The following is a 27316-nucleotide window of genomic DNA, read 5'->3' on the forward strand; positions in this document are numbered from 1 at the left end:
TATAATGACATTTTCTCAAAGGATTTTAGGGTCTCAAAAAGGCAATCATTTATCTACTTACTTTAAAGCAGCCTTTTATGTGACTTAAAAGTAATCTAGTATATAAATGTTATTTAAAGGTAGCCCTCTTTCATCCAAAGGAGCATCAGAATTATAAATACAGTACAGGCTGGAACATTTTAATAATTGGTTTGAATATATTTGTTCTGACTTTGTTTGATTTCCAGAACATTAACATGTCATATGTAAAAGTGAACTTAATTTTGTGACAGGCTCACCAACAGACTCATTTATATTTTTTAATTAATTAAATTTTTGATACAAAGTTGATGGTTCTCACAACAACAAATATGTGAGATTTTTTTTTTTTTTTTTGCATTAATCAATGTACTCTGCATGTATATGGCAGTGGATCCAGATACATGCATCTGGAGAGGACTTGATTTTCTTTTTTACCCTTGAAGACCTGGCCAGCGTCAGGTGCTGCGAATAAGCTGTGGCTTGATACCCTTCAAACGCTACACAGAGTGAAAGATCTCACCCCTTGACACTTTACTCAGGGTAGTGACTTTGCCTGAGAGCTGTTTCTCTTGGGGTGCCTCTAAGCATCAATGGGCTTGATGGAAAAGGACTTGAATGTTACTAGTGCCGTGCTTGGTTGGTTTTAAGCTGCATTTGTGTCCGTCTTAATTAACTAATCTAGCCCTCTATTCCGTGTGGGGGTTGTGAGGTAATCTTGAATGGCGTAACGAGATTTCGGTGTCTACCACTACTGACTGAGGCTGGCACAACGTCGAGGAGGATCCTTCGTCAACAGGAACATGTCGGACTAGGATGCAGCTAAGGAAAAAGACAACAGAGAGACTATGTGAGGAGGTGTGATATTTTCTAACATGGACTAAAAGGAACACTGTTACTGGACAGAAACAGTGGACAGCCACTGTCCTACCATGGAGGGGTCGGCTGCAAAAAAAGTGAGTTGTTTTCTTCCACTCTGTCTGGCGAGGGAGAGGTCAGCGTCTGGTCTGGTAGCCATCTGTCACAGGTTTAGGTGACTTCAGGGAGACTGAAAGAGTACTTTCAGTGATTTTAAGGTTGTGGTTTATTTGTATTTTTATATTTTTTCTTAAAGTTTTTATGTTTTTCTTAAAATTGTAGGAACTATACAGGGCAATCTTGAATTATTTATATCAATCAGCTGGTTTTATGCACCAAAATATATAGATTTTTTTCATTTTTTATGCCATATTCTTATTTAGTCTATTCATTGGCTTATTTTGTATTATGGTCCTAGATAAAAAGAATACTGCTGTGTATATGTTTCCTATATTTTATTCTTTTTTAACTGTTAGATACTAAAAAAAGACTAATTCCTTGTTAGTTTAAACTCACCTATCAGTAAATCTCGATTATGATTCTGATTTTAAATCCAACCTTGTGATTTAGACCGATCAAATTAATTGAATTAGATGCACAGCAACATAACAGTCCATTATTCTATAAACTGCTTTAGTTAGGTTTCTAATCCATACTGAAAAGATTTATTCTCTATGTGAATCTTATACTCTTACAAGCTGTTGTTTTTTATATTTACTGACAGCTCTATTGTTCCTAAAAGTAATTTATTGTTCAGTTTACCTAAAAAAACGAATAAAGCCACATGTAAACATTTAACTTCCGCTGATTATACAATTGAGAGCGTCTGTTCTGGAACTCGGGTGGAGTGATTTTGCTGGACTTGGTCCCATCCCAGCAGGATCTGACTGGAACAATGGCTTCTGTCATGTCAGGTTATCTCCTAGCTCAACCTCTCCGCGGGGCCAAATGTTAGCAAGATTTGGAGGCTTATGGTGGACACAAGAACAGCAAAAGATACAATTGAAAAGAAAGTTGTCATATCTGAGTGAGCTGAAGAAGAGGGGAGCTTTGATGTGAAGTTAAAAACAGAAATATTAAATTACCAGCATACTTGACTTTATCACAAGGAGCGATAAGTATAGTTAAAACAGCATCTACCAGCTGCTACTTTCTCAATTCAACCCTTCCCTCAGTGTTATCTGGTTTCAGTGGGTGTGTCCGAGGTATCTGCCTGCTAGTGTTACAGCAGGGCTTCATGCTGCGTTCATTCCATGTTGGTTTGCAGTGTTAGGACAAAAACAACCACTGACAAGCAAAACTTTCATTAGCATTGCATCAGCTGTGTGCCCCAAGTAAACCCACCTCACCTGCTTAAGCAGGGCAGTGTCCCTGTTATCTCTTACATCATCTAATTAAGATCTCGGTCCCATTAGGTGAAGATCAAATTAAACCAGATGCTCTGACAGCCAGGTGAAGCAGTAAATATCCCATTCTCTGCTACTGTCTGTGAAATAAATCACTAACAGTCTTCTTTTTCCTCTTTTGGGGACATCTTATCCAACAGAAAACAGGATTCGGACATCTCAGAAAAGGTATGTTGAAAAAAGAACTGCAGAAAAATAGAAAACGTAAATAAGAATCTTCACTCATAGGGTTGATGATTCTGTGGATTATAAATCTGATGTAATGAAGTATTACTGAAATGTAGCCAATCATATCTAATTGATAGAATGGGGTTTTTTATACATATACAGCTATGTGCCAACGTTTTAGCCATGTAGGGCACTAAGGATTCATCACAGGCCCAATGTACCACAGTCTGAGGCTGGGGGTGGGGTCCGACACATGACGATACACATGTGTATCACCCGGCAACTAAGGTGAAGCTCAACAGCAACCCAGCGACCCATTGGGATGGTACCCTAGGCCATGCTAACTCAACACTTCCACCCCTTACTCAGCCCCTATAGTTGTGGACTTTGTTGTTTTTCAACAAATTATTTTCCAATGCCCCTTGTAATATGCAAGGACATCCAGAGCATTACCAGAGTTGTGTCAATCCTCCTTCCTGCCTGATGGTGCCTCTAGGCATCTTATTCACCATTACACGCCTTTCTTCAGCCTTTATTTTTTGGTCTCAAAGTTCTGCACAGTGTGAATTAAACGTTCCTACCAGGCTTAAAGCTCCTATGAGGAACTTTCATGTCATGTTGCATTTGGCGCCCCCTGTGACCAAAAATTGTAAGGTTGTGTCCAAAACCACAAGCTTTTACAGTATCTATACTAAATGTGACATCACACTGAATATTTAGTACGTTATAGATTCACAGTATGAAATTTTGTGTATGTGAGAAATCCTTAGATTCTCATTAGATGGAGCAGGTGCTCTCTGGTTTTACTAAAGGGCCCCAAAATGCATTGCCGCTTTCAAACTGAACAATAATGGAGCTCACTTGCCACTCAACAGGTGGCATGAAGTTAAAAGTAACTGTACTATGATATGTTTTATATGCTGCTTAGTAACACTTAAATAAATACATGCACATATCATAATTAATGTCAACTAATTGTTGTTGTCTTGCCATGATAGATTGTTAGCCAAAGAAGCTTGGACTGGACATACATCAATGATAAAGTCATGTGATGTGGTTATGAGAAGCTTTTAAGTATAGTGGAATTACACACCAACCATTAGCTTAGTATGCAGTATGTATGCTTGAATATGCAATAGCAGTAGTATGTAGTATGCTGTTTGGGACACAGCCTAAGTTTTATCACTTCCCTGATCTTGTCCTGTAACAAAGGGAAGTAGTGTTTTCTGATAATAAATAGCACCCTGATTTATCAAATGTCCAAAGTGCAACTCCCATAAAATCTTTAACATGGACTTTTTAAATTAAAAAAGCTGATTTGTCAGCGCACTTTTTATCATTTTGTTTGACACTTCTCCCTAGCAGCCCTGACAATCATACAGGATAACTCTGTAGTAGTAATCGGTCTTTATAGTATTAATGGACCCCTGAAAAACAAACCCCATAGTTCTCTTGCAGACTGAATGAGACATCAGTATTAATTTAAGAATGTTTCATAACTGGTGAAAAACTCTACTCAACAAATCAAAAACATATCAATTTCCCCAAATTTTAGTTTTGCTTATGGCAGATGTGCACATATTTCCTCCCTCCTAAATCCTGCAACAGCAGCAGTGTTTAGAACTAGAATAACAATAATGAGGATTCAAGCATTTAAAGCAACATACAGTGATATGAGGTGTCTTCTGTTGGTCAGAGACCACTGTTGGCCATGGGATGCTGTTCCGTCAGTCCACAGCGGACTGCAGCGGTGATGAGATCACCCACCCCAGGAAACTGAACGGCTCCTCTGTGGAACCACCAAGCTACCACGACCTGCACCGGGAGCTGCTGCTCAGCCATAAACGGTAAAGAAAGTTCCTCTACTTGTTACTTTCTGATGGGGGTAGCTTTGAGGATCAGTGCAGGGCAGTGACTGAGTGTGGTTTGACTGACCAAGCAGGGGCCTGGTGCTGGAGGAGAAACCAGAGCTGAAGCGCGTGTTGGAGCAGCGCAGACTGGACCTGCACAAGGAGGAGGAGATGGCCAGACAGAGGCCCTCGGATCTGGAGACGGAGCTCCGCAAGAGGCAGCAGAAATTGCAAGAGGTCAGAAGAGAAAACGAAAAGATATTTTATATGATTATTATAGAATAAACTAAAAATACAGGAGTTATTGTCAGTCGTACCATAAGGGTTTAATACCAGCACTGGAATTTCCTAATTTAACGTGTCAACAGCTGAGATTTTGTTCCAGTTATAATCATCTCTTCATCTGGCAGTGTTAATGACCAAATGCCCACAAGATCTCCCCCTCATTTGAAAATCTGACATGTAAATATGTCCTTTGTGTTTCTAGTATGAGCAGGAGGAGATCAGGCGGCGGGAGAACCAGCAGAAGATCCCAGAGTTTGTCCGTGTAAAGGACAACCTGAGGCGAACGCAGCTTTCTGAGCAGTGAGGCCCCCAGGCTCCCTTCAGCCCCAGCAGTATTTCACCATAGTGGCCCTAACTTTGCTGAGTTACACATTAAACCAACCAAAGGGGCATCAACCCAGTACACATCTTATAGCGTATTATAAACAGCATTTTTTTTTAATTGGCATTTAGAGAAATGAATTCAAGCTCTGTCACAGTCTCTGATGAGGGAATGGTTATCCACTTTGATGCAAAATTGTTTTCATTGTTACTGTAAACGGAAAAGTACTGCTGCTCAGGGGCTGGATCTTTTTTATGTTTTATATATTTATTTTTTCAAAACAAATTATCCTGAATAAAAAGAGCATTAGACTGTTTTGTGGTTTAGTTCTGTCACATACTTCCAATGCTTTACTTTCTATAACATCATAATGTGGTTCCTAACAGTGACTTTTCTCAGCAGAACTGTTTTGTATCACTAGAGTTCCCCTCAGAGTTACAAATTTTGTTTATCTGTTCCTGACTTTTGCTTTCTAGTGCGTCCAAGTGCTGTGGAAATAAAGGCTTTTATGGTTTGCAAAGAAGTGTTGTTTTGTTGGACACAATTCAAAGCACTAGGGATTGATTTGCATGCAGCTCCTCTCCCCGAGGACTCTCACGCTGCTTTCACATGGATATGGGACTTTGTTTAATTAGCCAATCTTTTCATTCCATCACGGCGATGAGTAGAGAAAGCACGGGCCATCTGGTGGAGACTGTTCAGGTTATATAGGCTGAGAATACCCAAGGGCCTGGTTAAGGCACTGGATACATTTGGGGTGGTCAAGGAAAACACACTCACTGAAGGTTTAAAAAAAAGTAGCCTGTTCCGTTTCAGCTTAAACCTAGAGGAGAGGCATATGACATTTTATACAAATCCCATGCATAAATCTAACCCAAAGTGGCCACATAGGCTTCTTTGGTTGTAATTGGATGAGGTGACCTCAGTCTAACTACTTAGGATACTCTAACATAGTCAACTGATGATTAGCATTCATGTTTTCATTGACCTGATTTGAAATCTGATCTAGATCTAGGTCAAATCTGAAGTAAATAACAGCTGCTCATCTTGTAGCTACTCAGGTGAGTACATAATTATAATAAATATGTAATTATGTCATCAAAGCTTCATTTATCTCCTATTTGAAATTGACATTCTCTACACTACATGAAGTACATTCTGGATTTGGGGCAAATGTTTAGTGGCTGCAGTTATGTGACATTAATGTGTCTACAATTGTAGTCCAAACGGTACAACAACCACTTTTCTTACCTACAAAATGTGTATCTTTTTCTACTTTAAAAAGGTTTTTATGGTAGCTTATCAGTTTTGCACCTTTACAAGAGTATAAATTTAATAGATGAGTTTTAATAGTAACAGCATAGGTATACTCTTGTGCTTTTACACAAAAAAAAGGTCAGTGCTTTTTCCACCACTTAGGGAGTATAAGTGCGTAGCTGAGTCAACTTTAATTTCTAGGAAATGTACTTAAAATAAACACTAAAGCAGCTACAGTGTTTTACTTTCACCACTGCAGACGATTCAAAGCATAAGCTATGATTAGCATAATTACAGAAATAAAAAAAATGAATGTCATATCATCCCACAAAATAAACATTACACTCCGTAAAAATAGGTCACATATAGCTTCTTGTGAATGCTAATCAGAACATCAAAATTACCTCTGCCTCTGGTAATAATATAATGTTGAATGCTCGGGAAAGGATGAGTGGACCAACTGAAAACATATTTTGCCCCTTTTTTTCTTCATCATGGCGGAAACAAGTGGTGAGCGTGGTCTTGCTCACCACCAGCACGACTACTGGCTCACCAGCTGTCCCTGGTTTAACCAAAACTTGTGTGTCCCTCCGGCCATTCTTCTTTTGTGACGCTTTCCAAATTAAAGCCCCCACAGTGAGTCGCGTGCTGTGTCAACATGCAGAGCGTGTCTAGAGAGTCAGCAGCGTCGGATCAAACCATTGGAGACGAGTGTGGGGGGACCACTTTCAACAGAAAAATACCCCTTGAAGCATAAAACTTATTTCACGTGCAACAACGCATCATTAGTCAAAGCGTGAATGAAAACGAGCCGCATCGTTGTAATTTGAGGGAACAGTGCTTTGTTAAAGACGAAATAGATTGCACTTACTCTTCGCTCACCCTCCATCGAAAAAATGGAGCTGCCTGAAACAGATGTCCCAGGCGTTACTCTCACATCTGAGCAGAGAAAGTAGGAAGAAGTTCATCTGGCTGTGGAAGGATGCTCTAAAGGAAACACATTACAAGGTAAATACACATGTTTTTTTTTTGTTTTTGAGAACACTGTATGAAAGAGGAGTAACATGAATAGAGCCAATGATACGCTGGGGTGAAGTTTGCATGAACGGGGTCGATGTTACAAGTCTGTAAACTTTAAAAAGAATTGTTAAAGTTAAGGTAGCCCTCGTGATTGAGCTATTTATAATTTTTGCTTGTAAAATTAAGCTAAACTTCGTGGTGAAGGTCGTAATTTATTTGAAAATATAATGTCTGCTACTCTGCTTTTCTGTTACAAATATTTACAAAATTTTTATGATAGGCTAGATGCAATCACTAAATCAAATTTTATATATTTGCACGTAAAATAATAAACAATTTACTTTTGATAGTATCTCTTAAATAAAACCTCGTTTTCCAAGAATATAAACAACAGACATGCTATGATGTGCTTTTTGTAGTAGAGTATAACTATTGCTTTGATAAGTAAAGCAATCTTGATAATGTGAAAAGATTTGAGATATGCAAAATCAGTGTGTTTAATTCTTATTTTAATGTAAAAAAACAATTGAATAAAAACTAGCTGAGTGACTGCAGCTCTTCACTGTACCGTGTACATGAACAGGTTGCATGCACGGATAAACAGTTCTTTAAGACTTATGTGGGTCAACAGGCTGGTTGTTGGCATTTGTTTGTGCCAGCAGAGGCAGAATCAACACAATCTACAGTCCTTATGTTGACAGACTTGCAGTGCTGCTGTGGTGCTAAAGACAACACCTCTGTGTTGTTATACCCCAGGAGCCCACCAGTTCTTTTGTCAACAGTGGGTACTTGTGGCTGAAAAGCTGTAACCACATCCTGCTAGGGGGGCCCCAACTGACCATCAAGTGTCCATTCGGAGGCCTCAGAAGTGATGACTCAGAGGGACGAGGTGTCATGATCCCCGGGTAGCCTGTCAGCCTCTGGAGAACAATGGAGCATCTCTTCTTGCCCTCTGTTTTTACCCTGTCGTTGGACTGTGACAGAGCTGGAGTGTCTGGCCAGCATATGGCCTGCAGTGACTGAGAGCAGGCTGATCGGGGCGTATAACCCTTGCATTGTCTCTCTGCTTAAAAACGAAGACTCCTGCACTTCCAAACAGTAGGGGAAAGGCTTGGTCTTTAAGTATGTGAAACAGACTTCAAGTTTTTTACGTAATCACGGCCTCTTGTCTCAGCATTCTGCAGAGTTTCCACACTCAGCACTGCTTCTTAAAACAAAGATCTGACTACAGTGACGTGCCTTGTAATACAGCACTTCTTTTTTCCTGCTGCTTTCCCACATTGATACACTTTTATTCCAACAGCTCATATTGTGCACAGAGTGGATTCATTTTGCTGAATGGGTCTTGGCTTTTCATCAGGCTCTGAAATAAGGCATGCTGTAAAGTCGTTTGGTTTCTTCCACAGTATCAGCATTCAGTGGAGCAGCTTAATTACAGGGTTTGAACAGGCCTCGGTCTGGTTTCAGGCATCCCTCACTGTTTCCTTCGGTGAGGCTGGTCCCCGTTGGTAATTCCTCGGCCGACCACACTGGTAATGAGGGAGGCGGTGGTGGAGGCATTCCAAGAGATCGCAGCTCCAAAAGGCTCATGGGAAAGGGTGGCGGGGGAAGTCTGGGAGACAGTGAATCCACATCATGATCTCTTGCTATAAACACTCACTTCCGTAGATGTTAAAGTGTCACGGGCTGTTGAATGGTGAGGATGGGTGAGGATAGTCAGCTCCCATCCCCGACACGTTCCTAGATAGTTGTCATCACATGCACTGCAATTAAGATGTTATGGCTACATCAGTCAAGCTGGAGACACTGCTATCAGGAGCTAAAGCTTCAGAAAATTTACTTCTATTCCTGTTGCTCTCAAGGAGAAATTATTGTTTTTGGCTCTCCCTAAAAGTCAAATCTCAACACTTGTGATATTTATGAAAGCTATGACAAATCAGCACAAGCATCTTGGCTGCTCCAACACAAACCCACCCACTCATTCAGTCAGCCTAGACCTCCGACCACAGACTCTTGTGAAAGTCTTCACAGAGTTATGGGGTGTAAGTGGGTAAATCCCACATCACCCTGCCTGTCTCTTATTACCAGGCCGGATTCCTGTTGACGTCTTTAGTTTTAGATCACTTTCCCCCACCTCTCACTGCAGCCTTGTCTCAATATTGGCCCAACAACGTGTTGTCAGCAGATATTGCACCCACAGCAGATTATTGGTCCCAGTCGGTGGATATAGGCCCTTTGTTACAGTGTTATTTTACTGACTCGAGCTGCCTGTGCCTCATTGTGTTACCGGGTGCTTATAGCTGTGTCAGTTCACATGAGCTGCTGTGCTGAATGGGTCAGGCCTATGGGATTCACAATAATATCCTGTTAGAGGAGGTTTTCATCCGCACGAATCTGTGTCTTCCTGGTGCCTACAGGAAAGGCCTGATACCAATCTGCAAACACAGATGATGAGACAAGCTCCACAGTAGCAACACAATATCGTGTGGTGTGCGCTTTCATATCCTCTTCTTTCTCCATTAATCCAGACCAATAGCAAGTTATTTACTTATTAGTTTTTATGATATGAACTCAGAAACCGCTCTTAGAGACATAAGAACATGAACTACTTATTTTGGTCACACTGCAGCAAGGCTGGTTAATTATATCTTTAATCCTAGTCAGTGCTTGACCAAGAACATTACTTCTTATGATAACCCTTTTAGGGGAAGTCCTTGGTGGTGGCAGACATGTGAGATCCAGGAAAAATGAATTGACCTCAAAAAGCAGATAAATAAAGAACTCTATCTTCCTCTGAGGCAGTGTTGTTGAGACAGGCCTCCTTAAGATACAAAACATCTCTGAAACCTCTCTCCAATTTGTTTTTGTCATTGTTTTCCTCTTTTTGCGGTTGTTCCTCTCCATATCTCATTTTTTTGTTTATTGTCAGTCAGATGTTGTGTTGTGTGCAAACAATGCAGCAAGCAGGCCATAAACATGAGTTGTGCTCGCCCAATTGTGAAAGTGTGTCAGTGAAACAGGCAGAGTCGCACAGGAGTCAGCAGGGCCGCTTGTGATCTGATGCTGCGTGGACAAGCCCAGCATTGAGACATTCTTCCACTTCAAAGCCCCCAGAGGGTTTTCTGGACACTGGTTGAATAGGAGCAGAGGGAGGGGTGTGTGGGGGGAACAGGTGCAGTGCATGAGTGGGGTAATTCCTGCTGCCATCTGCTTTCTTTTTCGGGGTCTGGGCTCTTTAAACGCCCCTCTGACACGCCTCACGGCAACACGCTCCCCTAGCCAGCCGCGCCATGCCCCGTCACCATGGCACCATGATTCGGATTAACCTCTGCACATGTGCCGAGTCAACTGTGGGGGTCTGCCTCTTTTGTGAGGGAGCCTGGGCGGGGGGATGGAGGAGGAGGAGGAAGGGGGGAGATGGAGAGCTGCATTGATAAGTGTGTGAAAGGACACTCGCCAGTCATTCACTTTTGTTAAGAAAAGCAGCAGGAGCGAGCGTGAATGAAGCCATGTGGTCTGAAACAACAGCAGGAGATTCAATAATCTTATAAGTGATCCCTCTTATTTTTTACTAACCTGAGAAAAATCTACTCATTTCAGCAGGTATCTCTGTTAACTCAAGAGCAGAAAGTCAAGATGACGACCATCGAGAGCAAAGAGGAGATCAGTGACACAGACAGTGGGATAATCTTACATTCTGGTAAGGACATCGATAAGTAACGGTATAACTGAGGGCTGTGTAATCAATATGAAACACAATAACACACTGATAAGAAACCACAAAGAAAAACATGGTACATTAACATTTAAGGACAAATAAAAGTGGTTAAATTGGTCTTGAATTAGATTAAGATTCTCTTCATTTTCGCTCAAGGAGAAATTATTTTTGAAGCATGAGCACTAAAAAGACAACATACACCAGTACAACATCAACAGTAAAATTATATCCAATTAAAAAGTCTGAACAAAGAAAAATTAAAAAAGAAGTCTGACACAAACAAGAGGTAAGAACAGTATACATGAATTCAACAATAAAATCAAATGTGAAACAAATCCATCTGGCATGTCAGGTTATCAAATGATGACCTGTGGCCAAAAGCTCAAACTTGCTAGGAGGCAGATCGTCTAGCATAACATTAGAGCCCCTCAGGACCTGCCTGTCATAAAAAGTCATTAACCTGGCCTTCTGACTTCCTGAGATTTTTTAGTTTTCACAAGACTTCAGGATGAATCTTATTGGCCAAGTTTAGGTTTCTGGAAATGAACACCAGCTGCTGGTTGCTGCAAGACCAGAGCCTCCTCCCAGCAGGACTGACAAAAAGAAAAATCATAGAATACACAAACATTTTTCAGACATTACAGTGGTTTTAAGAATCTGAAATATTCACATCATGCAGGCAGGAGATAAAAACAATGAAGCAATTATCTCCAATGTTTAAACGTACCATTAGAGGGATAATGGCTCCGGAAATATGCATCATTGCAGTTGCTCAGTTGCTGCAAATCATGTATGTGTAAAAAAAGAAAGTGATGCAAAGTGGGATGAAAAACTCCTGTCTATAGTGTAGTAGTCAGAATGGATAGTATATGTATATGGCTGACCCATACACTGATTCTATGTCTCTTCTGCAGGTCCAGACAGCCCTACATCTCCTCTTAAAGACCTGACTACCAACACCAGAGCCTTGAAGCTTAAACACCAGTCTCTGGAGGAGCGCCTGGAGCTCTGTCTGCTGGAGCTCAGGAAGCTCTGCATCAGAGAGGCAGTAAGTTACTCCTGGATGAAAGAACACCAATGCTGTATTATTTTGTGCTTTCTTCATTTAAATAACTTTTTAATAGCTCTAAATAAACAGATCTGATTGCATTTTGTGTGTTTTTGTGTCACACTTTTCCCTCCTTTTTTTTCATATAAACTTTTCTATTTTGAATTCACAGGAGCTTACTGGTAAACTGCCCTCAGACTATCCTCTGATGCCTGATGAGAAGCCACCACGTGTCAGAAGGAGGATTGGAGCTTCTTTTAAGCTGGACGAAGGTCTGATGCATCTGAACAAACAGGTACCAGCCAGCATCAGTCTTTATTACGTAAGACGAGGAAAGACAGTAATGAATTGGTGGGTGAATGGCTGATGGCGGATGTTGCATGGCTGAAATACTTATCAGCTAAAACTGTTGTTTTGTCTTTTTGTTAGGATTCAGAGTTGCAGTTGTTGGAAACTGACCTGGCTCTCCAGCAGAAGATTTATGAGGCGGCATGCAAACTTTCTGTGGAGGAGAACCTCAGCAAACCACAGAAGAAGAGCCGGCTGCAGCAGTGCAAGAGGGAGGAGAAGAAAATGAAGGAGCTGCAGGAGGCCGTGTTACAGCACAGGATCAAGAGCGAGTGCAACTCACCCTGCATCTCCATGTCAAGCAGCCAAAACAAAGGTGGGTCACACTGCTGTCCCCTCTGGCTAAAGTGGGAACTGCACTCATAAACACAAAATTAGTGATGAACTGTTTGAAAATATATCTTTTCTGTTGCAGATCTGAGCATGTCTGATGACAGCTCCCTGTCAGATGTGGTGGCCCTTGATGATGGTGAGTGAGAAATGCTTACTGTCTCTCCCAAACCTGCTCTATATCAAATCAGTTCTGTGATTCCTAAAATGAAATCATTCACCAATGTGACAGCTAACAGTCTTTCTCATACTGACTATTGTTCTCTGTGATCATGCACAGATGTGGACTCCCCTAGCCCTCCCTCTCCTCCAGATTCCTGCTCTTCCTACTCTGACGCCCCACATTTGACAGTCACGACCCTTCAGTCATCCCAGCAGTCATCAAGCCAGCTCAGTGTAGAGTACGAGCCTTCCCCTATCCAGAACTCTCCGTGGAAAGAGTCCAGTCTGGATCAGCCCTACAAGAAGGTCACTAAGCCTCAGTCTGCAAGCAGCAGCAGGTCCAGGTAAGGCTCTCTGCATACAACAGCACACTGAATACTTAACTGTATGGGTCAGAGTAAAAGATAGTTGTGGGGACGCAGGGGTCCTAGCGCCCCATGTACGCAGGTGGACAGGGTTCGAATCTGGCCTGTGGCACCATTTCCTGCATATCTCTCCCCTGCTCTCTTATTCCTGTGTCCCATTCTGTCCACTGTCCTCCTCTATCAATAAGGGCTTAAAAAAGCCCCAAAATATTTATCTTTAAAAAAAGCTAACTGTAGGTGAAAGGCTGTTTTATCTTACAAAAAAGGTTGAAAGGTCAGTGTTATAATAAGTTTGTATGCTGTAAATGAAAATACCATATCCATCATATCTAAACTGTCATATTCAATCCATCTATTTCCCTGTGCATCTTTTTTTCAACATGATCAGTAATGGTTGCACCTATCAGTTGTATCATATATCTAACACCATCCTCTCTGTTTTTGTCATTTCCATGCAGCAGTCCAGCAGGGACCCAGGTGCCAGCAGAGGGCTGCAGGATTCCTCTTTCTCAGTTCGTCAGGAACTCTGCCCTGCGTCAAAACCACTCTACCAGTGCCCCCTCTACCCCTGAGCTGCATGTACGCAGACAGTACTCCCAGTCCTTCAGGTACAGAGAGAAGTCAGATATGATAGTATACTCATGCCCAAAGAAGATAAAATTACTTTACTGATCACCAAGTTTCATTCTTGTCTCTTCAGACTTCCTAAAAGTAAACCAGCAGGTGACAAAGAGCGCCTCAGCACAGAGAACAATCGTGGGCGAGCCAGGCTGCCCCAGCGGCGCTGTGTGGCTGACTTCATGGTGCGTTCTCCAGAGTACTCTCCTCTACGACCCTACCAGTCCAGCTCAGAGGACAGCAGCTCTGAGCATTCCTCCTCCTCCTACATCAGCTCACCTGGCAGGGATGGACCCACGGAGATCCCAAAGCTCTGCCCACCACCTTACGGCTTCCACTTTGGAGCACAAAAGAAAGGGCACTCCAGCTTCTCCAGCCCACAGAAAAACACCAACCAGACCCAGTTCAGCCCTGGCTATGTCAGGGCAGTGGCAGAAGATGGCCCACTCTCCCCTCAAGACCTGGACATGGGGAAGGTCTTCCTGTCCTCTCCTGTTGCACGCAGCCCACAGCCAAGACAGTGGCAAGAGAGAGCGTCGTCTCCAAGGAGAATCCCAAAGCCTCCTCCGCCTTACACCAGGCTGGTGCGAACACCATCACTAAAGGAGTACCCGAACCACGCCATCAGGCTGATGCCCAGAGAGATCGTGTCAGAGGAGTTGAAGTCCTGGCACCAGAGGAATCAGCTGCAGAAGTTACGGACGAATGGTGTGGATCAGCTGAGTGTGAAGAGCCCCACCTCGCCTCACCTGCTTCCATTCAAACAGGTTGGTGTTGAAAATGTTTTACTACTCTTTGATATTGTTTTAAACTGTGGGTCAGGCAGGAGTGGCTTGAAATTTTTAGAGCTTTAACTTAAATGACCTTATAACAGACGGTGACCTCTTCCACTAATTTTGTTTTAATGGCTAAACAAATAAAAACTCAGTTTAAAGCAGTCTTAAAACATGAAGGAAAAATCATCCACATTCAAAAGGCTTCAAGGATAAATTTTGTTTACATATTTGTCTGAAAGATGACAAAATAATTAATCAAATTTTAAAACCTTTGATTGACTAACTCCTTACCTCCTTTTTATTGCTTTTTTCTTAGGCCTCTGGTAATGTGGTACTCCAAAGAGCTGCAGATGGGACTCCAGTCCAGTGGTTTATTGCAGAGGATGCTGAAATTGTCAGTCAGGTTTAGCTTTAACATCTACTGCTCTGCAGTATGTTCTGTAGGATTTGTGTTGTTCCCTTTTATTTATCTCTGTATTTATTATTAATTGGCTTTGGACTCTCTATGAGATATTTGTGAAATGATGACAGTAACATGGACTTTGCAAGCCTATTTCTCTCTCATCTTTTAATTTAAAACTTAATGTAAGGTGTTATGCCACTTCTATTTATTTGTTTTAGTTACATGATTCTGGGGTGTATTGACATTAAAAAAAAATTAACAACTGTGTCAAGTAGCTCAAAAGATATCAAGCATACATGCTGTGGTTCTCTCTGTGCCTGGCACACTTTTTGCACAATATAATCACCTGCTGGAGCCTTTAAAATGCCCCCCTTCTCTAATATAATTTTTAGTATTTAACTTTATTTATGTATACTTGAACTTTTTCTTTGCTTTATAGAGACTTATTGCTAAAACATACTGTATCTTTCAGTATGCAGTGCTCTTTTTCATATTTTATAGTCAAAGTCTAACACCTGTCTAGCCTTGACATGTAAGCTGAATCTTTATGCTACTATCAATTTATTATAATCATTCACTGATGCCTTTATTGGTGGTTCAATGAATGTTTTAATGCAGTATGGAGTTATGATACTAACCTAAAGATTGTATCAGTTTTGATATGTTTTGTATATTTATAATAAAAAAAGATACAAGTGAAAGTTTTTGTCATTGTTCTATTTTAGTCAAACACTAGACACTAGGTGTTTACAGAACAGTCATATTCAGACACCATGTGTGAACAGATCAAAAAGCCTCCATCAGCAAATAAGTCAGCATAATGACACAGAAAAGTACAAATAGATACGTGAAGAGGAGCGCCCAGCGGCAGCGGTACAACCAGTGAAACAGAGGCCGTTGTCTCCAGAGAGAGCCGTACCTGAGGAGAGCAGGCGATCAGTTAGAAAGAGTCTGAGAGAAAAAGTCATCAAATGTTTTTTCACACACGTTGACTTACGTGCTCCCAGAAAGCCGTCTGTAAATATTCACACCCTTTTTATCCTTGTCTGATTTTTTCTTAGATAAAGCGGCTTTGCTTTTGTGTCTCTGCCGCAAAGAATCCAGCGGGGAGCTGTAACAGCAGCACATAATAACACACATTTTTCAGTACAACAGAAAGTACAAGTTTAAAGTGAAACATGGCACATGACACCGTATTTTGTCAGGCTGTTAAAGGGGAGATATTGTACCCTTTTAAGACAAGTTTATATTGGTATCAGATGTCCCCAAAAAATTTCTGTGAAGTTTGTTGCTGGAAAAACACTCAAGTATTAACCTGACACGCCAGATGGATTTGTTTCACACGTCCATCTGGAAAAGCTTCAATAGGAAACGTTTGAGAAAAGGCAGAGGCTTTGAAAAAAAAACTCGGAGGGTGATTGGGTGAATGTTCTGTCTGTCACATCTCTATGGGACAATCAGAGCAAAAAAACACGAGACATAGCCGTTAGCAAGCTGTGCGTGCGCAGCTTCTGAGGAAAAACGCGAAACATGGCGACTATAGACATGTAAGTACTCGACTTTTGTTGTTTTTGAAAAGAAAACATCACTGCTGTTTTTTGTTCTTCTTTTAGCAAAGAGATGTTGTCAAGTTCTGATAAAACTGGCGCTTTAGCAGCATCGATGCTAATCTCTTCCTCCATAACTGCACCAGCTCTTGCTGCTGCTTGTTTATGTCACGACTCTGCTGTGCCTGAAAGTACTGCCCCTTGTCACTGACTGGTCCTGTCACTTTCTAACCGGGCCCAAACAGATCATATGGGAGCTTTTTGCAAGATGGATTCGCCAGTGAAAAACAAGGAAACGGGCGTATCCATCTGCTCCGCAAGGTTACTCGAGTATAGGATTTTTACATATCTAAAAACCCCTCTGTTCCAGCCTTTCTCAGAACGAGCCGTTTCTGTATCTGTGGCTTTAAATGTTAATGAGCTATCTGACTCCGCCCCTGACCACACCCCTCTCAGGAAATGGATGTGGCACACCTGACATTACAATGTTACAGACACTTTGATCCAAAGCTAAGGACCTGGCTGGGATTTGAACCATCAATGTCCCAGATCAAAATCAGCAGGGTAACCCACTGAGCCATCCATCAGGAGAGGAGGGTGGAACTTTCTTCCAAGCAGGGAAGGCCAACCAAACCTGGGGGCAGGTGCTTACTCCCCACATGAGGTCATGAGGGTAAAATCTAAGAACGGCTTGTTTCAGCACACATTTTCTGAAAGGTGGAGAAAGAGAGGGTGGAAGGGAACAGATTTTTCTGGTATTTCAGGGGATTGTGGACAGGCCAGGGGCACATATTTTTGTTAGAAAAGCCTGAAAAAGTGATTTTTGCATAATATGTCCCCTTTAAACTAGTATCCTGTCAGAAGTGAGCAGTTGCCTACACTGTAAGTCCATACATACAAAGACAGAAGATATAAACTCAAATATTTGGGCGCCAATGGAATGGGTTCAATTCTGACTTCTGGCAAAATTAACATTTTTTTTATTTTTATTTTTAAGGGTTTCTTATGCCTTTATTTAGAACAAAGGACAGTAGATAGAGTCAGAAACAGGGATAAGAGAGTGAGGGAGAAACAGGAGCCACAGGGGGAATTTGAACCCAGACTGCCTGTGTAGAAGGAGCGTGACCCAACCACTAGGCCATCTGAACCCTGAAAGTAGCACTTTTATACATACAGTAGATAAAATCCATCTGATGTACTGATCTACACTGGAAGAGTAAGGATGCACTAGTGGATTTTTACAGTAGCCAATATGCCAGTATTTTCTAAACTCTTTTCAGCAGATACTGATACCATGAATGTATACAGTACAAACATAGTGGTGGCAGCATCATGCCATGGGGATGCTTCTCAGCAGCTGGCTCTGGAAGGCTTGAAAAGGTAGGGGGTAAAGTGAATGCGACAAAATATATGGCAATCCTTGAGGACAATCTTATTCAGTCTTCAACAACTCTACGGCTTGGGAGATTTATTTTCCATCAAGACAATGACCCAAAGCGTACAGTGAAAGCTACACAGAAATGGTTTTAAGACAACAAGGTGAATGTTCTTGAATGGCTAAGTCTAAGCCTAGACCTCAGTTCAACAGAGAATTTTCCGGCTGAACTTGAAAAGAATTAAACTTATTGAACTGCTTTTGCAATTTTTTGTTTCACAGCAGAAAAAGTGCAGGTGTTACTAATTAGACACTGTCACCAAAGCATGGCAATTAATCAGTGTTACTATAAACACCTGTGCTGATCCTGCCGTAACACTCTACACTGTGTTGATACTGTAGTAAAGGCAGTCTTGTTGTCTCCTCATCATGAGCACTGCAAAGTCAAACAATGTGCAGTGTTCCTGAGTTTTTTAACTCAAGACTATGTCTTTGTGCGGTGTTCCTGCTACAGAATATATAAGCTGAGATTCAAAGGCATACTTTTTGTTCTGTATTTTTCTGGTGGCTGGCTGTTTTGAAGGGAGGCACTCAGAGCTGGGTGAGGCTGACGACTCTGCAGGGAGTTCAGCAGTTGAGGCTTCAGGCAAAGTCTGATCTGCATCCTCAGGCCTACAAAATAAAAACAATTTTTGCTGATTATGTGGCCTAAGACACAGAACAAAAAAGGTCTTTAGATAGCGGTCAGACCTGTCTTCTGCTGAGAGGCAGCCGTCCATGATTCGGGAAAAGCATCTTGACTCTGAACTCGGAGATGGGGTGCGGCAGGTGGAGGAGAACTTCTTGCTGGAGGAGAAGCAGTCATGAGAGGCCTGCTTTCTCAAGTCCCGCTTGACCTTCTCCTGTAGAGACACTTGTTTGAGTTAAAAAATGATCTTATATGTGAAGAAAGAGGCGGTATCAATTCAAACCTTACCGGGATTTGGGTGGGAATTAGAGATACACTAACTCTTCGTCGCCCGTTGTTCTATCAGAGGAAGAAAAAAAAGCAGATTAAGTTGATTAAAAGATGACATCAACTGAAGAGTCTAATAAGTTAACAGTCTGGATACCTGCAAAAAGCCTTTCCTTTTCATCTCACTGTCCTCAGGATCTACAACGAGACACCCACAGGTCAGTCAGATGGTGCACACGACAAGAAAAAAATCACAAAACAGACAGAAACAACAACAACAACAACAACAAACAGACAAAAACCTGGTGATGGTCTGTGATCCATGCTGTTCCTGCCAGAGTTCTGCTGCTGGATTGTCTTCTTGGCTTCCTCCAGCTCTGCTAAATTTCGGTCATGTTGTCTCCTTAGATTCTCCACGTGAGCCACCATGAGCTCAACGGCCCGACTCACACGAGCCTCCTACAGCCAAACATCACAACAGAAGCACAGTGCGAACGTCATGAAAGGCACAAGATGCTGTTAATCTGGTCAAATAATGTAACTGTGCAAGAGAAAGATTAAGATGCACTGAAATAATGTATTTACATATTATTTGAGAATGTTAGGCTGCTAGAAATGCCCTGAAACAATGTACAAGGGTTAAAAGTCTGTTTTTCCCAAGTGCTTAACCCAAAAACAACAAGCCATATCTTTAAAGACTCATAACAGCATTCATAAAACAGTCATAAGTTGGACTATTTTACATTGTTAGTAAGTATTCAGCAGATGAACCCTTCCTGGCGCTTATCAAAAAGAGCGCTGAGGGCCATTATGCATTAATGGTCCCTCCAAAAGTTTCTCATTTCTTTTTTTTTTTTTTTTACGTTGATCTGGTACAACTTGAGTTGATTTTCTCTGTTTCTTACAGCAGTTTCTTTTTATTTTTGCAAAATAGTTATTTCTCTTTGTTTATGTGTGGGCTTGTTAAAAGACAGTCTGGCTGCAGATGGCAGATCTCAGACAACCTCTCTTGAAGACCAGTACTGTGAGAAGCCTCTTTCAAAAGAAGAAATACACGCTAAAACTTTAGAAATAAAACTGGATTATTGCTTACTTCTGGTTAGTGTTACTGCAAGGGTTCAGGTGAGGGTTAGGATACCAAAAGAAAAAAAAATCAAAATTATGACCTGAAAACCTGATTACAAAATGTTTAATGAAGCCGGATGAACGGTCTGCCTTCAGGAAATAAAACTCATCCACCATGAAAACACTAACACAGCTCACATAGCTAAGGCTAAAACTAATGAAGCTTCGTTAGCTACGTAAATTACATAGTTAACATAGCTGATGACTGTACACTTTTAACAGTTTTGCATAATTCATAGACCTATATTTTATTCATGTAAAATAGCTATGTAGATTATGTAGCTAAAGCTTAAAGCTAATGAAACTAGGTAAGCTACACTAGCTTATCTTATTTATTATTTATTGGATTTTAATTATTATTTCTAAGATTTTATGATTATTTATGGAGTTTTGTGGTAACTGATTTTACTGTTTTGGCAACTGTTTTTTATTGTTTACAAATTGTTGGCTGCTGCTGCTAAAGTTGTTGAGTGTTGCCAAACTACATTTCATTGTGTAGAAATATGCCATGACAATAAAGGCACCTACCTACCTTATGCTATATTTGCTAAAGCTGTATTTGCCAAAGCTAGCTTAGGTACAGAAGCATTACGTTTGCTAAACCTCAAGTTGCTAAAGCAAAAGCTAAAATAGTTTTTGGCTTACATTGTAATGTTAATTATGTAGCTAGCTTCATGGTTACAGTTGCTATGCAAGCCAATATAGCTTTGTTTGCTTTAGCAACGGGATCTTAAGCAAATGTAGCTAATGCTATCAAAGGTAACTTAGCTACAGTAGCATTAGCTATGTTTGCTAAAGCTCATGTTGCTAAAGCTAAAGCTGCTATATTAGCTTACATTGTAACTTTAACTACGTAGGTAGCTATTTAGTTAATGTAACTATGCAAGACAATATAGCTATGTTTGCTTTTGTTTTAGTATTATGATCTTTAGCAAATGTAGCTAATGCTATCATAGCTAACTTAGCTACAGTAGCATTAGTTATGTTTGCTAAAACTAAAACTAATGTAGCTATACTGGCTTACATAGTAACATTAACCGTGTAGCTAGAGAAGACTAAAACATCCACTGAATAAAGTTGCATTAAAAAAAACCTTACAAAACAGGAAATCTGCTGTACCAGTTAATTAGTAACCTCTGTCCTGAAAGATGAGGCATCCCACAGTAGACTAGTGGTCTGCAAGAGGGGGTGTCTGAGGTCTGATCCAGACCCCTCTCCCTTGTAATAGAAGATGTCACATCTTAACCCAATAAAATATGAAAGCTCCTGAGGACCCTTCACTTTGTGTGGATTTTGGTGCCTACTAAAAAAGCAGTATGTCTTATTTCTTTGTTGATCTTGTCCCATCATAAGTACGCAGTGTATTCTGTCCAAAAAACTCATCCTGCTTCCTTTTCAGTCAAATGTATCACTTGTTGGTGATTAATGAGCAAAATTAAAATGTAAAAAGTCTGGTTCTTTAACATCTTACATTCTTGTCTGATATCTACTGACAGCAAATATCAAAATCATATCATATCATATAAGAGGCTAATCTTGTATGGCAACCTGGTTTGCTTTTGTATGTTACAAAGAGGCATCAATATTAAATTCAGTCTGTTACACAGCAGTTAAAAAGTCCAGACAAGGGCCTCAAATAACATTTTAATCAAACTTTGAAGGCTGCAAAGATCTTCAGTGTACCTGGTGCACAGCTCCGAGTACCTCTGCTGTGTTGGAAATCCGCTCCACAGTTCCACCCAGGATGTCCAGAGACAACTCCAGTCTCTGCAGGACCTTACTCCGCTTACTGTCCAAACACAGGCTCTTTAACATCTAAAAACACACAAACATGTCATCCTGCTCTTTGGTGCTGTTGTAACAACTAATTTTTAAATCATCTGGCCTTTTCTGCACCTCCAGAGTCTCCCTGCCTCTGGTCAACTCCAGCTGAATGTTCTCCTCAGCCAGATTACGGGCGTGTTCCTCTGCCTGCAGCCTCTGCTTCAGGGTGTACTGATCACATCGAAAGGCCAGGGCAATCTGAGCAAAGGTGGTCTGACAGCAAGAATAAAAAAACATCAACAACCTGAAATTTTGCCTGTTTATATGAGCCTTTAAAAGACTCCTCTGCAAAGCATTTTCACTACAAGGGGAACAAAACCCATATTATACTGCAAGGTATACTGTATCTACAGCTGATTTAATGTTTCCATCTTACTCATTCAAATTACAGAGGAGCATTAATCTCCACGTGCGGCCTAATACAAACAGTGTTCAATTATTTTGATCAGCATGTGATCAGGGTTTTATTTAAGTGTGGATGAAGAGTACGTGATCTTACCTCCAAATCTTTCTCTGACATCTCTATGCTGTAAAAAGACAGAAGAACTATTAAAGCTTAATAAAAGACAAATGAAATCATGTCATATGAATACTATGATGGCCTTTGGATAGAAGAATCTCACACTGTGGTACCTGTTTAGACCTACACGCTCAATAATTGACAGCTCGTTCCAATTGGTGGTTGGCGGCTCCTCTTGGCTGCTTTCTGTTGTTAACATACATCCCAGTTTAAAGTCACACCGGTCATACTGGTTACTGGACATTTTTAATGAACGTGTAATATCTGTTACCTTCATCACTGTCTTCACTGTCCAGCAAGGGGGGAGGACAGGGGCTGGTTTGTTCTGCTTCAGGCTGAAATAAATTCAAACGCATTACTCCTGTTTTTGAAGAAACTGCATAGACATAAACAAGGAGGACGGTAGGTAGATTTCACTCACCTGAGCTTCCATCGTGTCTTTACAGGTTTAATACTAGAGTCTCAAAGGTGAAATCCCGCTAAATTACTTCGGTTCTCATCACAGGCACTAGTGGATGTCTCATTGCTGCTGAAAACTCAACCATACTGTTGTATATATCTTCTCCGTGTTTGCATCATTTCACCCTTCAGGCTTTCTCCTGTCCTGAGAATAGATAATCCTATTAAGAGATCCACAGTCAGACCAGAGCAGGGCGGCTGCCACAGGAGGCTCATGGGAACAGCTCTATGTGTTGCTGTGTTTTCACCTTTACCTGCTTGTGTTGTTTGTCCATGTTGTTGAATCAAATGTGTGACTCCTGAAGTTTCCATGAATAAGAGTCCACTGAAAAGTTTTGACAGAGCCCCTCAAATGTTACAAAATTAGACACAGCTCATGTTTCATAAGCTGGGTGGGAATATTAAAAATTCTCTAGAAATAAGGGGGTTGAAGGCCCTTATAATAGCAACTTTAACTTGAATTTGATTTCTATTGAAAAAAGTGTGTGTGTGTGTGTGTGTGTGTGTATATATATATATATATATATATAATTTATTTTTCTGGAGGTGTTCTCATCCCTGCAATGTTGAGTGTCACACACCTCTTAGGGCAGAATTTCCCAATCTTCTTTCATAGCCACCCCCTCCTCCTTTCTGAGAAAAGCTACGCCCCCTAGGGACCCACGTAGAAAACAGAAACATTAAATAGTTCTCATTGACAAAATCCCAATGAAACAGGCCTACACACACGTTCTTGCCAAAAACCTACCTATAAACTATTCATTATTACTGCAGTGTATTAGGGTTACTTTACATACAACAAAATAAAGAGGATCTGTTCATTTCTGAGGAAAAACAAAAACCTTTTTAACCTTAAAAGGCACACAGAGAAATGAAAACCAGAACTGATAACTTTTGGGATTCTAAAGTCAAAAATAGCTAATGGCGTGATAGATCATACCAGATAATGCTATTTTCTTTGCACTAATACTGCTGTTGAGAGCCTCCTATATTACTTCTTACTGGGACTGAGCAATGAGAACGTACTTCTGATTTTATCCCAGAATCTTCCCATTATTATCACCTGGACATTTCTGTTAACTGGGGTTATCCAACCACTGTTTTCAATTTTGTTCCTTGTAAATTTTTACCTTGTGCTGTCACAAATTTACGACTTTAAAAAATCTAACATTTTTCCATTGTAAATTTACAACTTTTAAACACAGGAATTCTCTATTTGGTCTCTTGTAAATATAAGACTTAATAATTTTTTAAAAATTAACTTAAAAAAAGGACACTTTTTTTATCTGTAAGGGTGGCCCTAATATACTGTTGTACATTATGTTTCAAATATGGCTTTACAAAAATATAGCCTCATCTAATTTTGACATGAGAGCAGAAAGGACCCGACAACCCCTTGAGAGGTGCTCAGACCTCAACCAATGCCTTAGGGGACCTCCCTCCCCATCGGTTTTCTTTTTTTTTTATAAATATAATAGTTTTATCAGTAATGACAACTGCATTTCATTTATCCCTCCTCACTCCCCCAACACAGTTTTATCAGATATCTTTCCAACAAGTCTGGTTCTGCTGAATGTTTCCAATTCATTAAAGGTTCTCCTTGGCATGTGTAAACCCAGTTTACGTTTGCATGAAAGCTCTTAAAATCTGAATTCATGGATGAGTTGAATTTCCCCTGCTAACCTTACAGTACTCACCCTTCCCTTGTCTTCCAGGCAAACTGCAGAAAACCTTTCTGCTGAGGGACAAGCGTGAACAGGTTTGACAGATTACAATTTTAGATTTTCAGGGTCATGCCTAAATCTACTTTACAAAATGTTCAGTATTGTGTTCATGGTGGATAAGTGTTGGGTCTTAAAACTATAGAAAGTCTAGACCAGCTCTTTAGTAAAGTGTCTTGAGGTCACATCTGTACTGAATTGGTACTATACATGTGAAGACTCATATCAACTAAAATATGCAGAAAAATGTTCCAACTGTTGCTGCATTATACAAGAAGTAACCCATGGGAATATTCAGAGCTGGACTGAAGCATCTAAATATTTCTGGTTGTCTATGAATGTTGTGTCCAGCTGGCACCCATAACTGGATCGATTAACACCATTTGCTGCTCGAGCACCATCTGGAAGGTAAAAGTCCAATGTTTTTCTCCTTGTGGGAAGACAGAGCAAACCATTTCCATTTCATATTTTTTAAATAGCTGAATTTATAGAAAACCCATAACAACTTTAAGTTAATCACAATTGCGAATATTCCCCATTGCAATTTACACCTCAACAGGAAGTCTTGTGAAATCAGGTCAAACTATTTCAATATCCATTAGTCTAACACTTAAAAAAGCATTTGAAAACAGGAATTTGATTTTTTTTTTTTTTTAAATAAAATTACACTCAACAGTGGACTTTGGAGCATCTCCACATTTTATTAATAGAAAAGCTGACATCTAGTAGAGACGTTGGGGCTTGCCCATGGTGCTCTTGACGTAGAGGGCACGCACGTTCTGCCAGTTCTTCTTCAGCAGAGACACCAGGAAGTTAACAGCCAGGTGGATGTTGTACACAAGCTCATCCTCTGTCATTTTCACGTGTCCTACTGCTACTGCCAGACAGAGCACCTACAATAAGAAGAAATATGTTGAGTAACCCAGAAGGAATTCATAATTGTATGTATAAAACAAAATGAAACAGGATAGGTGGTTAAGGTTTCCAAGCTTAATGCTCCTGCTGCATACCTTCTTCATCTGGAATTTGATGGTGGATTTGACCTCATCCACCTTGGTAGTCATGTTCTCGTTGTGGGTGAGCAGGGAGGGGAACTTGCCGGCTTTGTTCAGCCCTGGGCCCAGGATACGAGGGATCTGCTTGATCAGAGACTCAGAGGCCAGGAAGGCATCATACTTCTTGGCTAAAAAGGGAACAAGAACATTAACGTTAATGGAGCCTGTTTGATTTCAGGATCACAGGTAAGAGACTGAGCTAGCCTTGACAACTTCATACCAAGTTTCTTGACCAGCTTCTTGTTCTTGTTGAGCTTCTTCAGAGCCTCAATGTCCATGTGTGGCAGGTCGGCAGCTTTGGCCTCGTCACAGTGCTGCTGGTCTCCCAGGATGCACACGGAGAACTTGGGCCTGGGCAGAGTCTTCAGCCTGCAGGGTAACGAATATTTGAGTACACGACTCCCTTCATCATTACCACCTGGGAGCATCCAATAGTAATGAATGGCATGGCTGAGTAATGATTATGAATGAATCTTGCTCTCTTACATACAACATCACACAACCAGTTTTAATTTCAGGCTTTAAATGTCAAGTGCTTTTTAGCAGATGTGTCCAGAACTTGACTAAAACAAAGCGACACTTTCTCAGTTTAACACTGGAATAGAAAAGTTCTTACCCATACCGCCACCATTGTTGCCGGTGTCCAGCAGACTTCTTAGGTAATATTAAAATGGTCGGCCAGAGGACATGAACTTGCAAGCTCTGTCACTCAAAACCTCCCCTCATGTTTTAAGACCCAGGGTAGGGGTCCGTCTGCTTCGCCTCCTCCAGCCAATGCCGGGTCAGCTCAGTCAGACTACCCAAAGTACTTCTCCATGTCTGCCCCTGGCCTGTCTGAACTTCATGTTTATTTTTCATACTTCTACAGATATCTGCCATAAAACGGGCTGTTTAAATACTCAGACAGGGCTGGTAGCACACAGAGAAAAGGCTGGGTGAAACAATAAAAGGTCGAACCTGACAGTGCCGGAGAAACGCTTGTCCTTCTGGGGATCATAGTTTTTCAAGCTGATCTGCAGCTCCACTGTCTCTGTGAACCTATAGATGGACACAAAGTCATTAAACGGCATTTCAGTGACACTCACTGAAATATCACTGTGACAGTGACAAGCTTTTTTTTTTTTTTTTAATCAAACTTACTTCCTTGGCTTGGCCAGAGAGCCCTGCAGGACCTCCTTCACGGCCTCGTACAACGTATCCCTGGACACCTTACTGTAATTAACATAAAAAAACAAACAAATGCAGACTTCAATATAAGCATATATAATGACGGAAGCACGTCGAAACACCGCGGTTATATCGTTCGTCAATGGTCGCGGTGAAACATCATGAAATAGCGGCAAAGCTTGACAAGATATATCACATTATCATCTAGGATAATGTATTCATACATCAAATGCTTGATAGCTTTATAAAATGTTTTAAAATCTGTGGATGATGATGGATTACTTTAAAACTTAGGTCATGGTGTCGGAGACCGGCAGATGACAGGGAGCCATACGTAATGCTAGCTTCATGTACAAGAGCTAAAACTCTGCTAAAGCCACAACTGCAGCTCAAAAATAAACTTTTCATTCTTATATATGCTGTACGGCTCAGTTAGAAGGAAAAATGTTACAATTTAACGACATTTACGGCTAAAACTATGCCTTACCTCATTTTGGCTGCTGTCGCCTCTCTCCTTGCTACGCTGGAAAAGGAAGTTCAGGGGGAAGTTGCGTACGATAAAAGCGGCCGAGTTGATGACGTCACATAAAAGCGACGTAGTTTTTTTTGGTCGCCG

At 40.9% G+C, this 27316-nt stretch overlaps 3 protein-coding genes across 4 annotated transcripts; 2 read left to right on the top strand and 1 right to left on the bottom strand.

The window, feature by feature from the left end:
* The first annotated feature begins 556 nt into the window (after window positions 1-556).
* On the top strand, window positions 557-5370 carry zgc:195245 (uncharacterized protein LOC565483 homolog). 2 transcript variants are annotated; one of them, XM_041800014.1, is made up of 5 exons: window positions 557-974; window positions 2423-2450; window positions 4147-4297; window positions 4390-4537; window positions 4788-5370. In XM_041800014.1, the coding sequence occupies exons 1-5, from the start codon at window positions 951-953 to the stop codon at window positions 4887-4889; spliced, it is 453 nt and encodes a 150-aa protein (XP_041655948.1). In that variant the 5' UTR covers window positions 557-950; the 3' UTR covers window positions 4890-5370. The 2 variants fall into 2 exon arrangements, with proteins under 2 accessions (XP_041655948.1, XP_041655949.1); XM_041800015.1 differs by having other exon boundaries at window positions 4393-4537.
* Window positions 5371-7129: 1759 nt separating this feature from the next.
* inavaa (innate immunity activator a) lies at window positions 7130-15312 on the top strand. Its single transcript, XM_041800076.1, has 10 exons — window positions 7130-7172; window positions 10785-10884; window positions 11817-11950; window positions 12123-12245; window positions 12380-12614; window positions 12714-12767; window positions 12909-13134; window positions 13614-13763; window positions 13856-14540; window positions 14866-15312. The coding sequence occupies exons 2-10, from the start codon at window positions 10821-10823 to the stop codon at window positions 14956-14958; spliced, it is 1764 nt and encodes a 587-aa protein (XP_041656010.1). The 5' UTR covers window positions 7130-7172; window positions 10785-10820; the 3' UTR covers window positions 14959-15312.
* Window positions 15313-25159: 9847 nt separating this feature from the next.
* Window positions 25160-27292, bottom strand: rpl10a (ribosomal protein L10a). Its single transcript, XM_041799626.1, has 6 exons — window positions 27188-27292; window positions 26674-26745; window positions 26491-26571; window positions 25754-25902; window positions 25489-25661; window positions 25160-25371 (listed from the first exon to the last, which is right to left on the bottom strand). Exons 1-6 carry the CDS (start codon window positions 27190-27192, stop codon window positions 25201-25203), a joined length of 651 nt encoding a protein of 216 aa, XP_041655560.1. The 5' UTR covers window positions 27193-27292; the 3' UTR covers window positions 25160-25200.
* Window positions 27293-27316: the final 24 nt, after the last annotated feature.

Source organism: Cheilinus undulatus, linkage group 11 (genome assembly GCF_018320785.1).
Source record: "Cheilinus undulatus linkage group 11, ASM1832078v1, whole genome shotgun sequence".
In the NCBI taxonomy this organism is placed as follows: domain Eukaryota; kingdom Metazoa; phylum Chordata; class Actinopteri; order Labriformes; family Labridae; genus Cheilinus; species Cheilinus undulatus.

What these genes read in the sequence shown, in the direction of transcription:
- rpl10a (XM_041799626.1), bottom strand. An exon ending in TCTCTGGCCAAGCCAAGGAA is followed by an intron (nt 26,572 to 26,673) that starts GTAAGTTTGATT and finishes GTCCATCTATAG; the next exon opens with GTTCACAGAGACAGTGGAGC. An exon ending in GAAGCTGGTCAAGAAACTTG is followed by an intron (nt 25,662 to 25,753) that starts GTATGAAGTTGT and finishes TTCCCTTTTTAG; the next exon opens with CCAAGAAGTATGATGCCTTC.
- inavaa (XM_041800076.1), top strand. Translation starts at nt 10,821, where the DNA reads ATGACGACCATCGAGAGCAAAGAGGAGATCAGTGACACAGACAGTGGG. An exon ending in TGGGATAATCTTACATTCTG is followed by an intron (nt 10,885 to 11,816) that starts GTAAGGACATCG and finishes TCTCTTCTGCAG; the next exon opens with GTCCAGACAGCCCTACATCT. An exon ending in GTCAAGCAGCCAAAACAAAG is followed by an intron (nt 12,615 to 12,713) that starts GTGGGTCACACT and finishes TTTCTGTTGCAG; the next exon opens with ATCTGAGCATGTCTGATGAC.
- zgc:195245 (XM_041800014.1), top strand. Translation starts at nt 951, where the DNA reads ATGGAGGGGTCGGCTGCAAAAAAA. An exon ending in AGGGGTCGGCTGCAAAAAAA is followed by an intron (nt 975 to 2,422) that starts GTGAGTTGTTTT and finishes CTTATCCAACAG; the next exon opens with AAAACAGGATTCGGACATCT. An exon ending in GGCAGCAGAAATTGCAAGAG is followed by an intron (nt 4,538 to 4,787) that starts GTCAGAAGAGAA and finishes TTGTGTTTCTAG; the next exon opens with TATGAGCAGGAGGAGATCAG.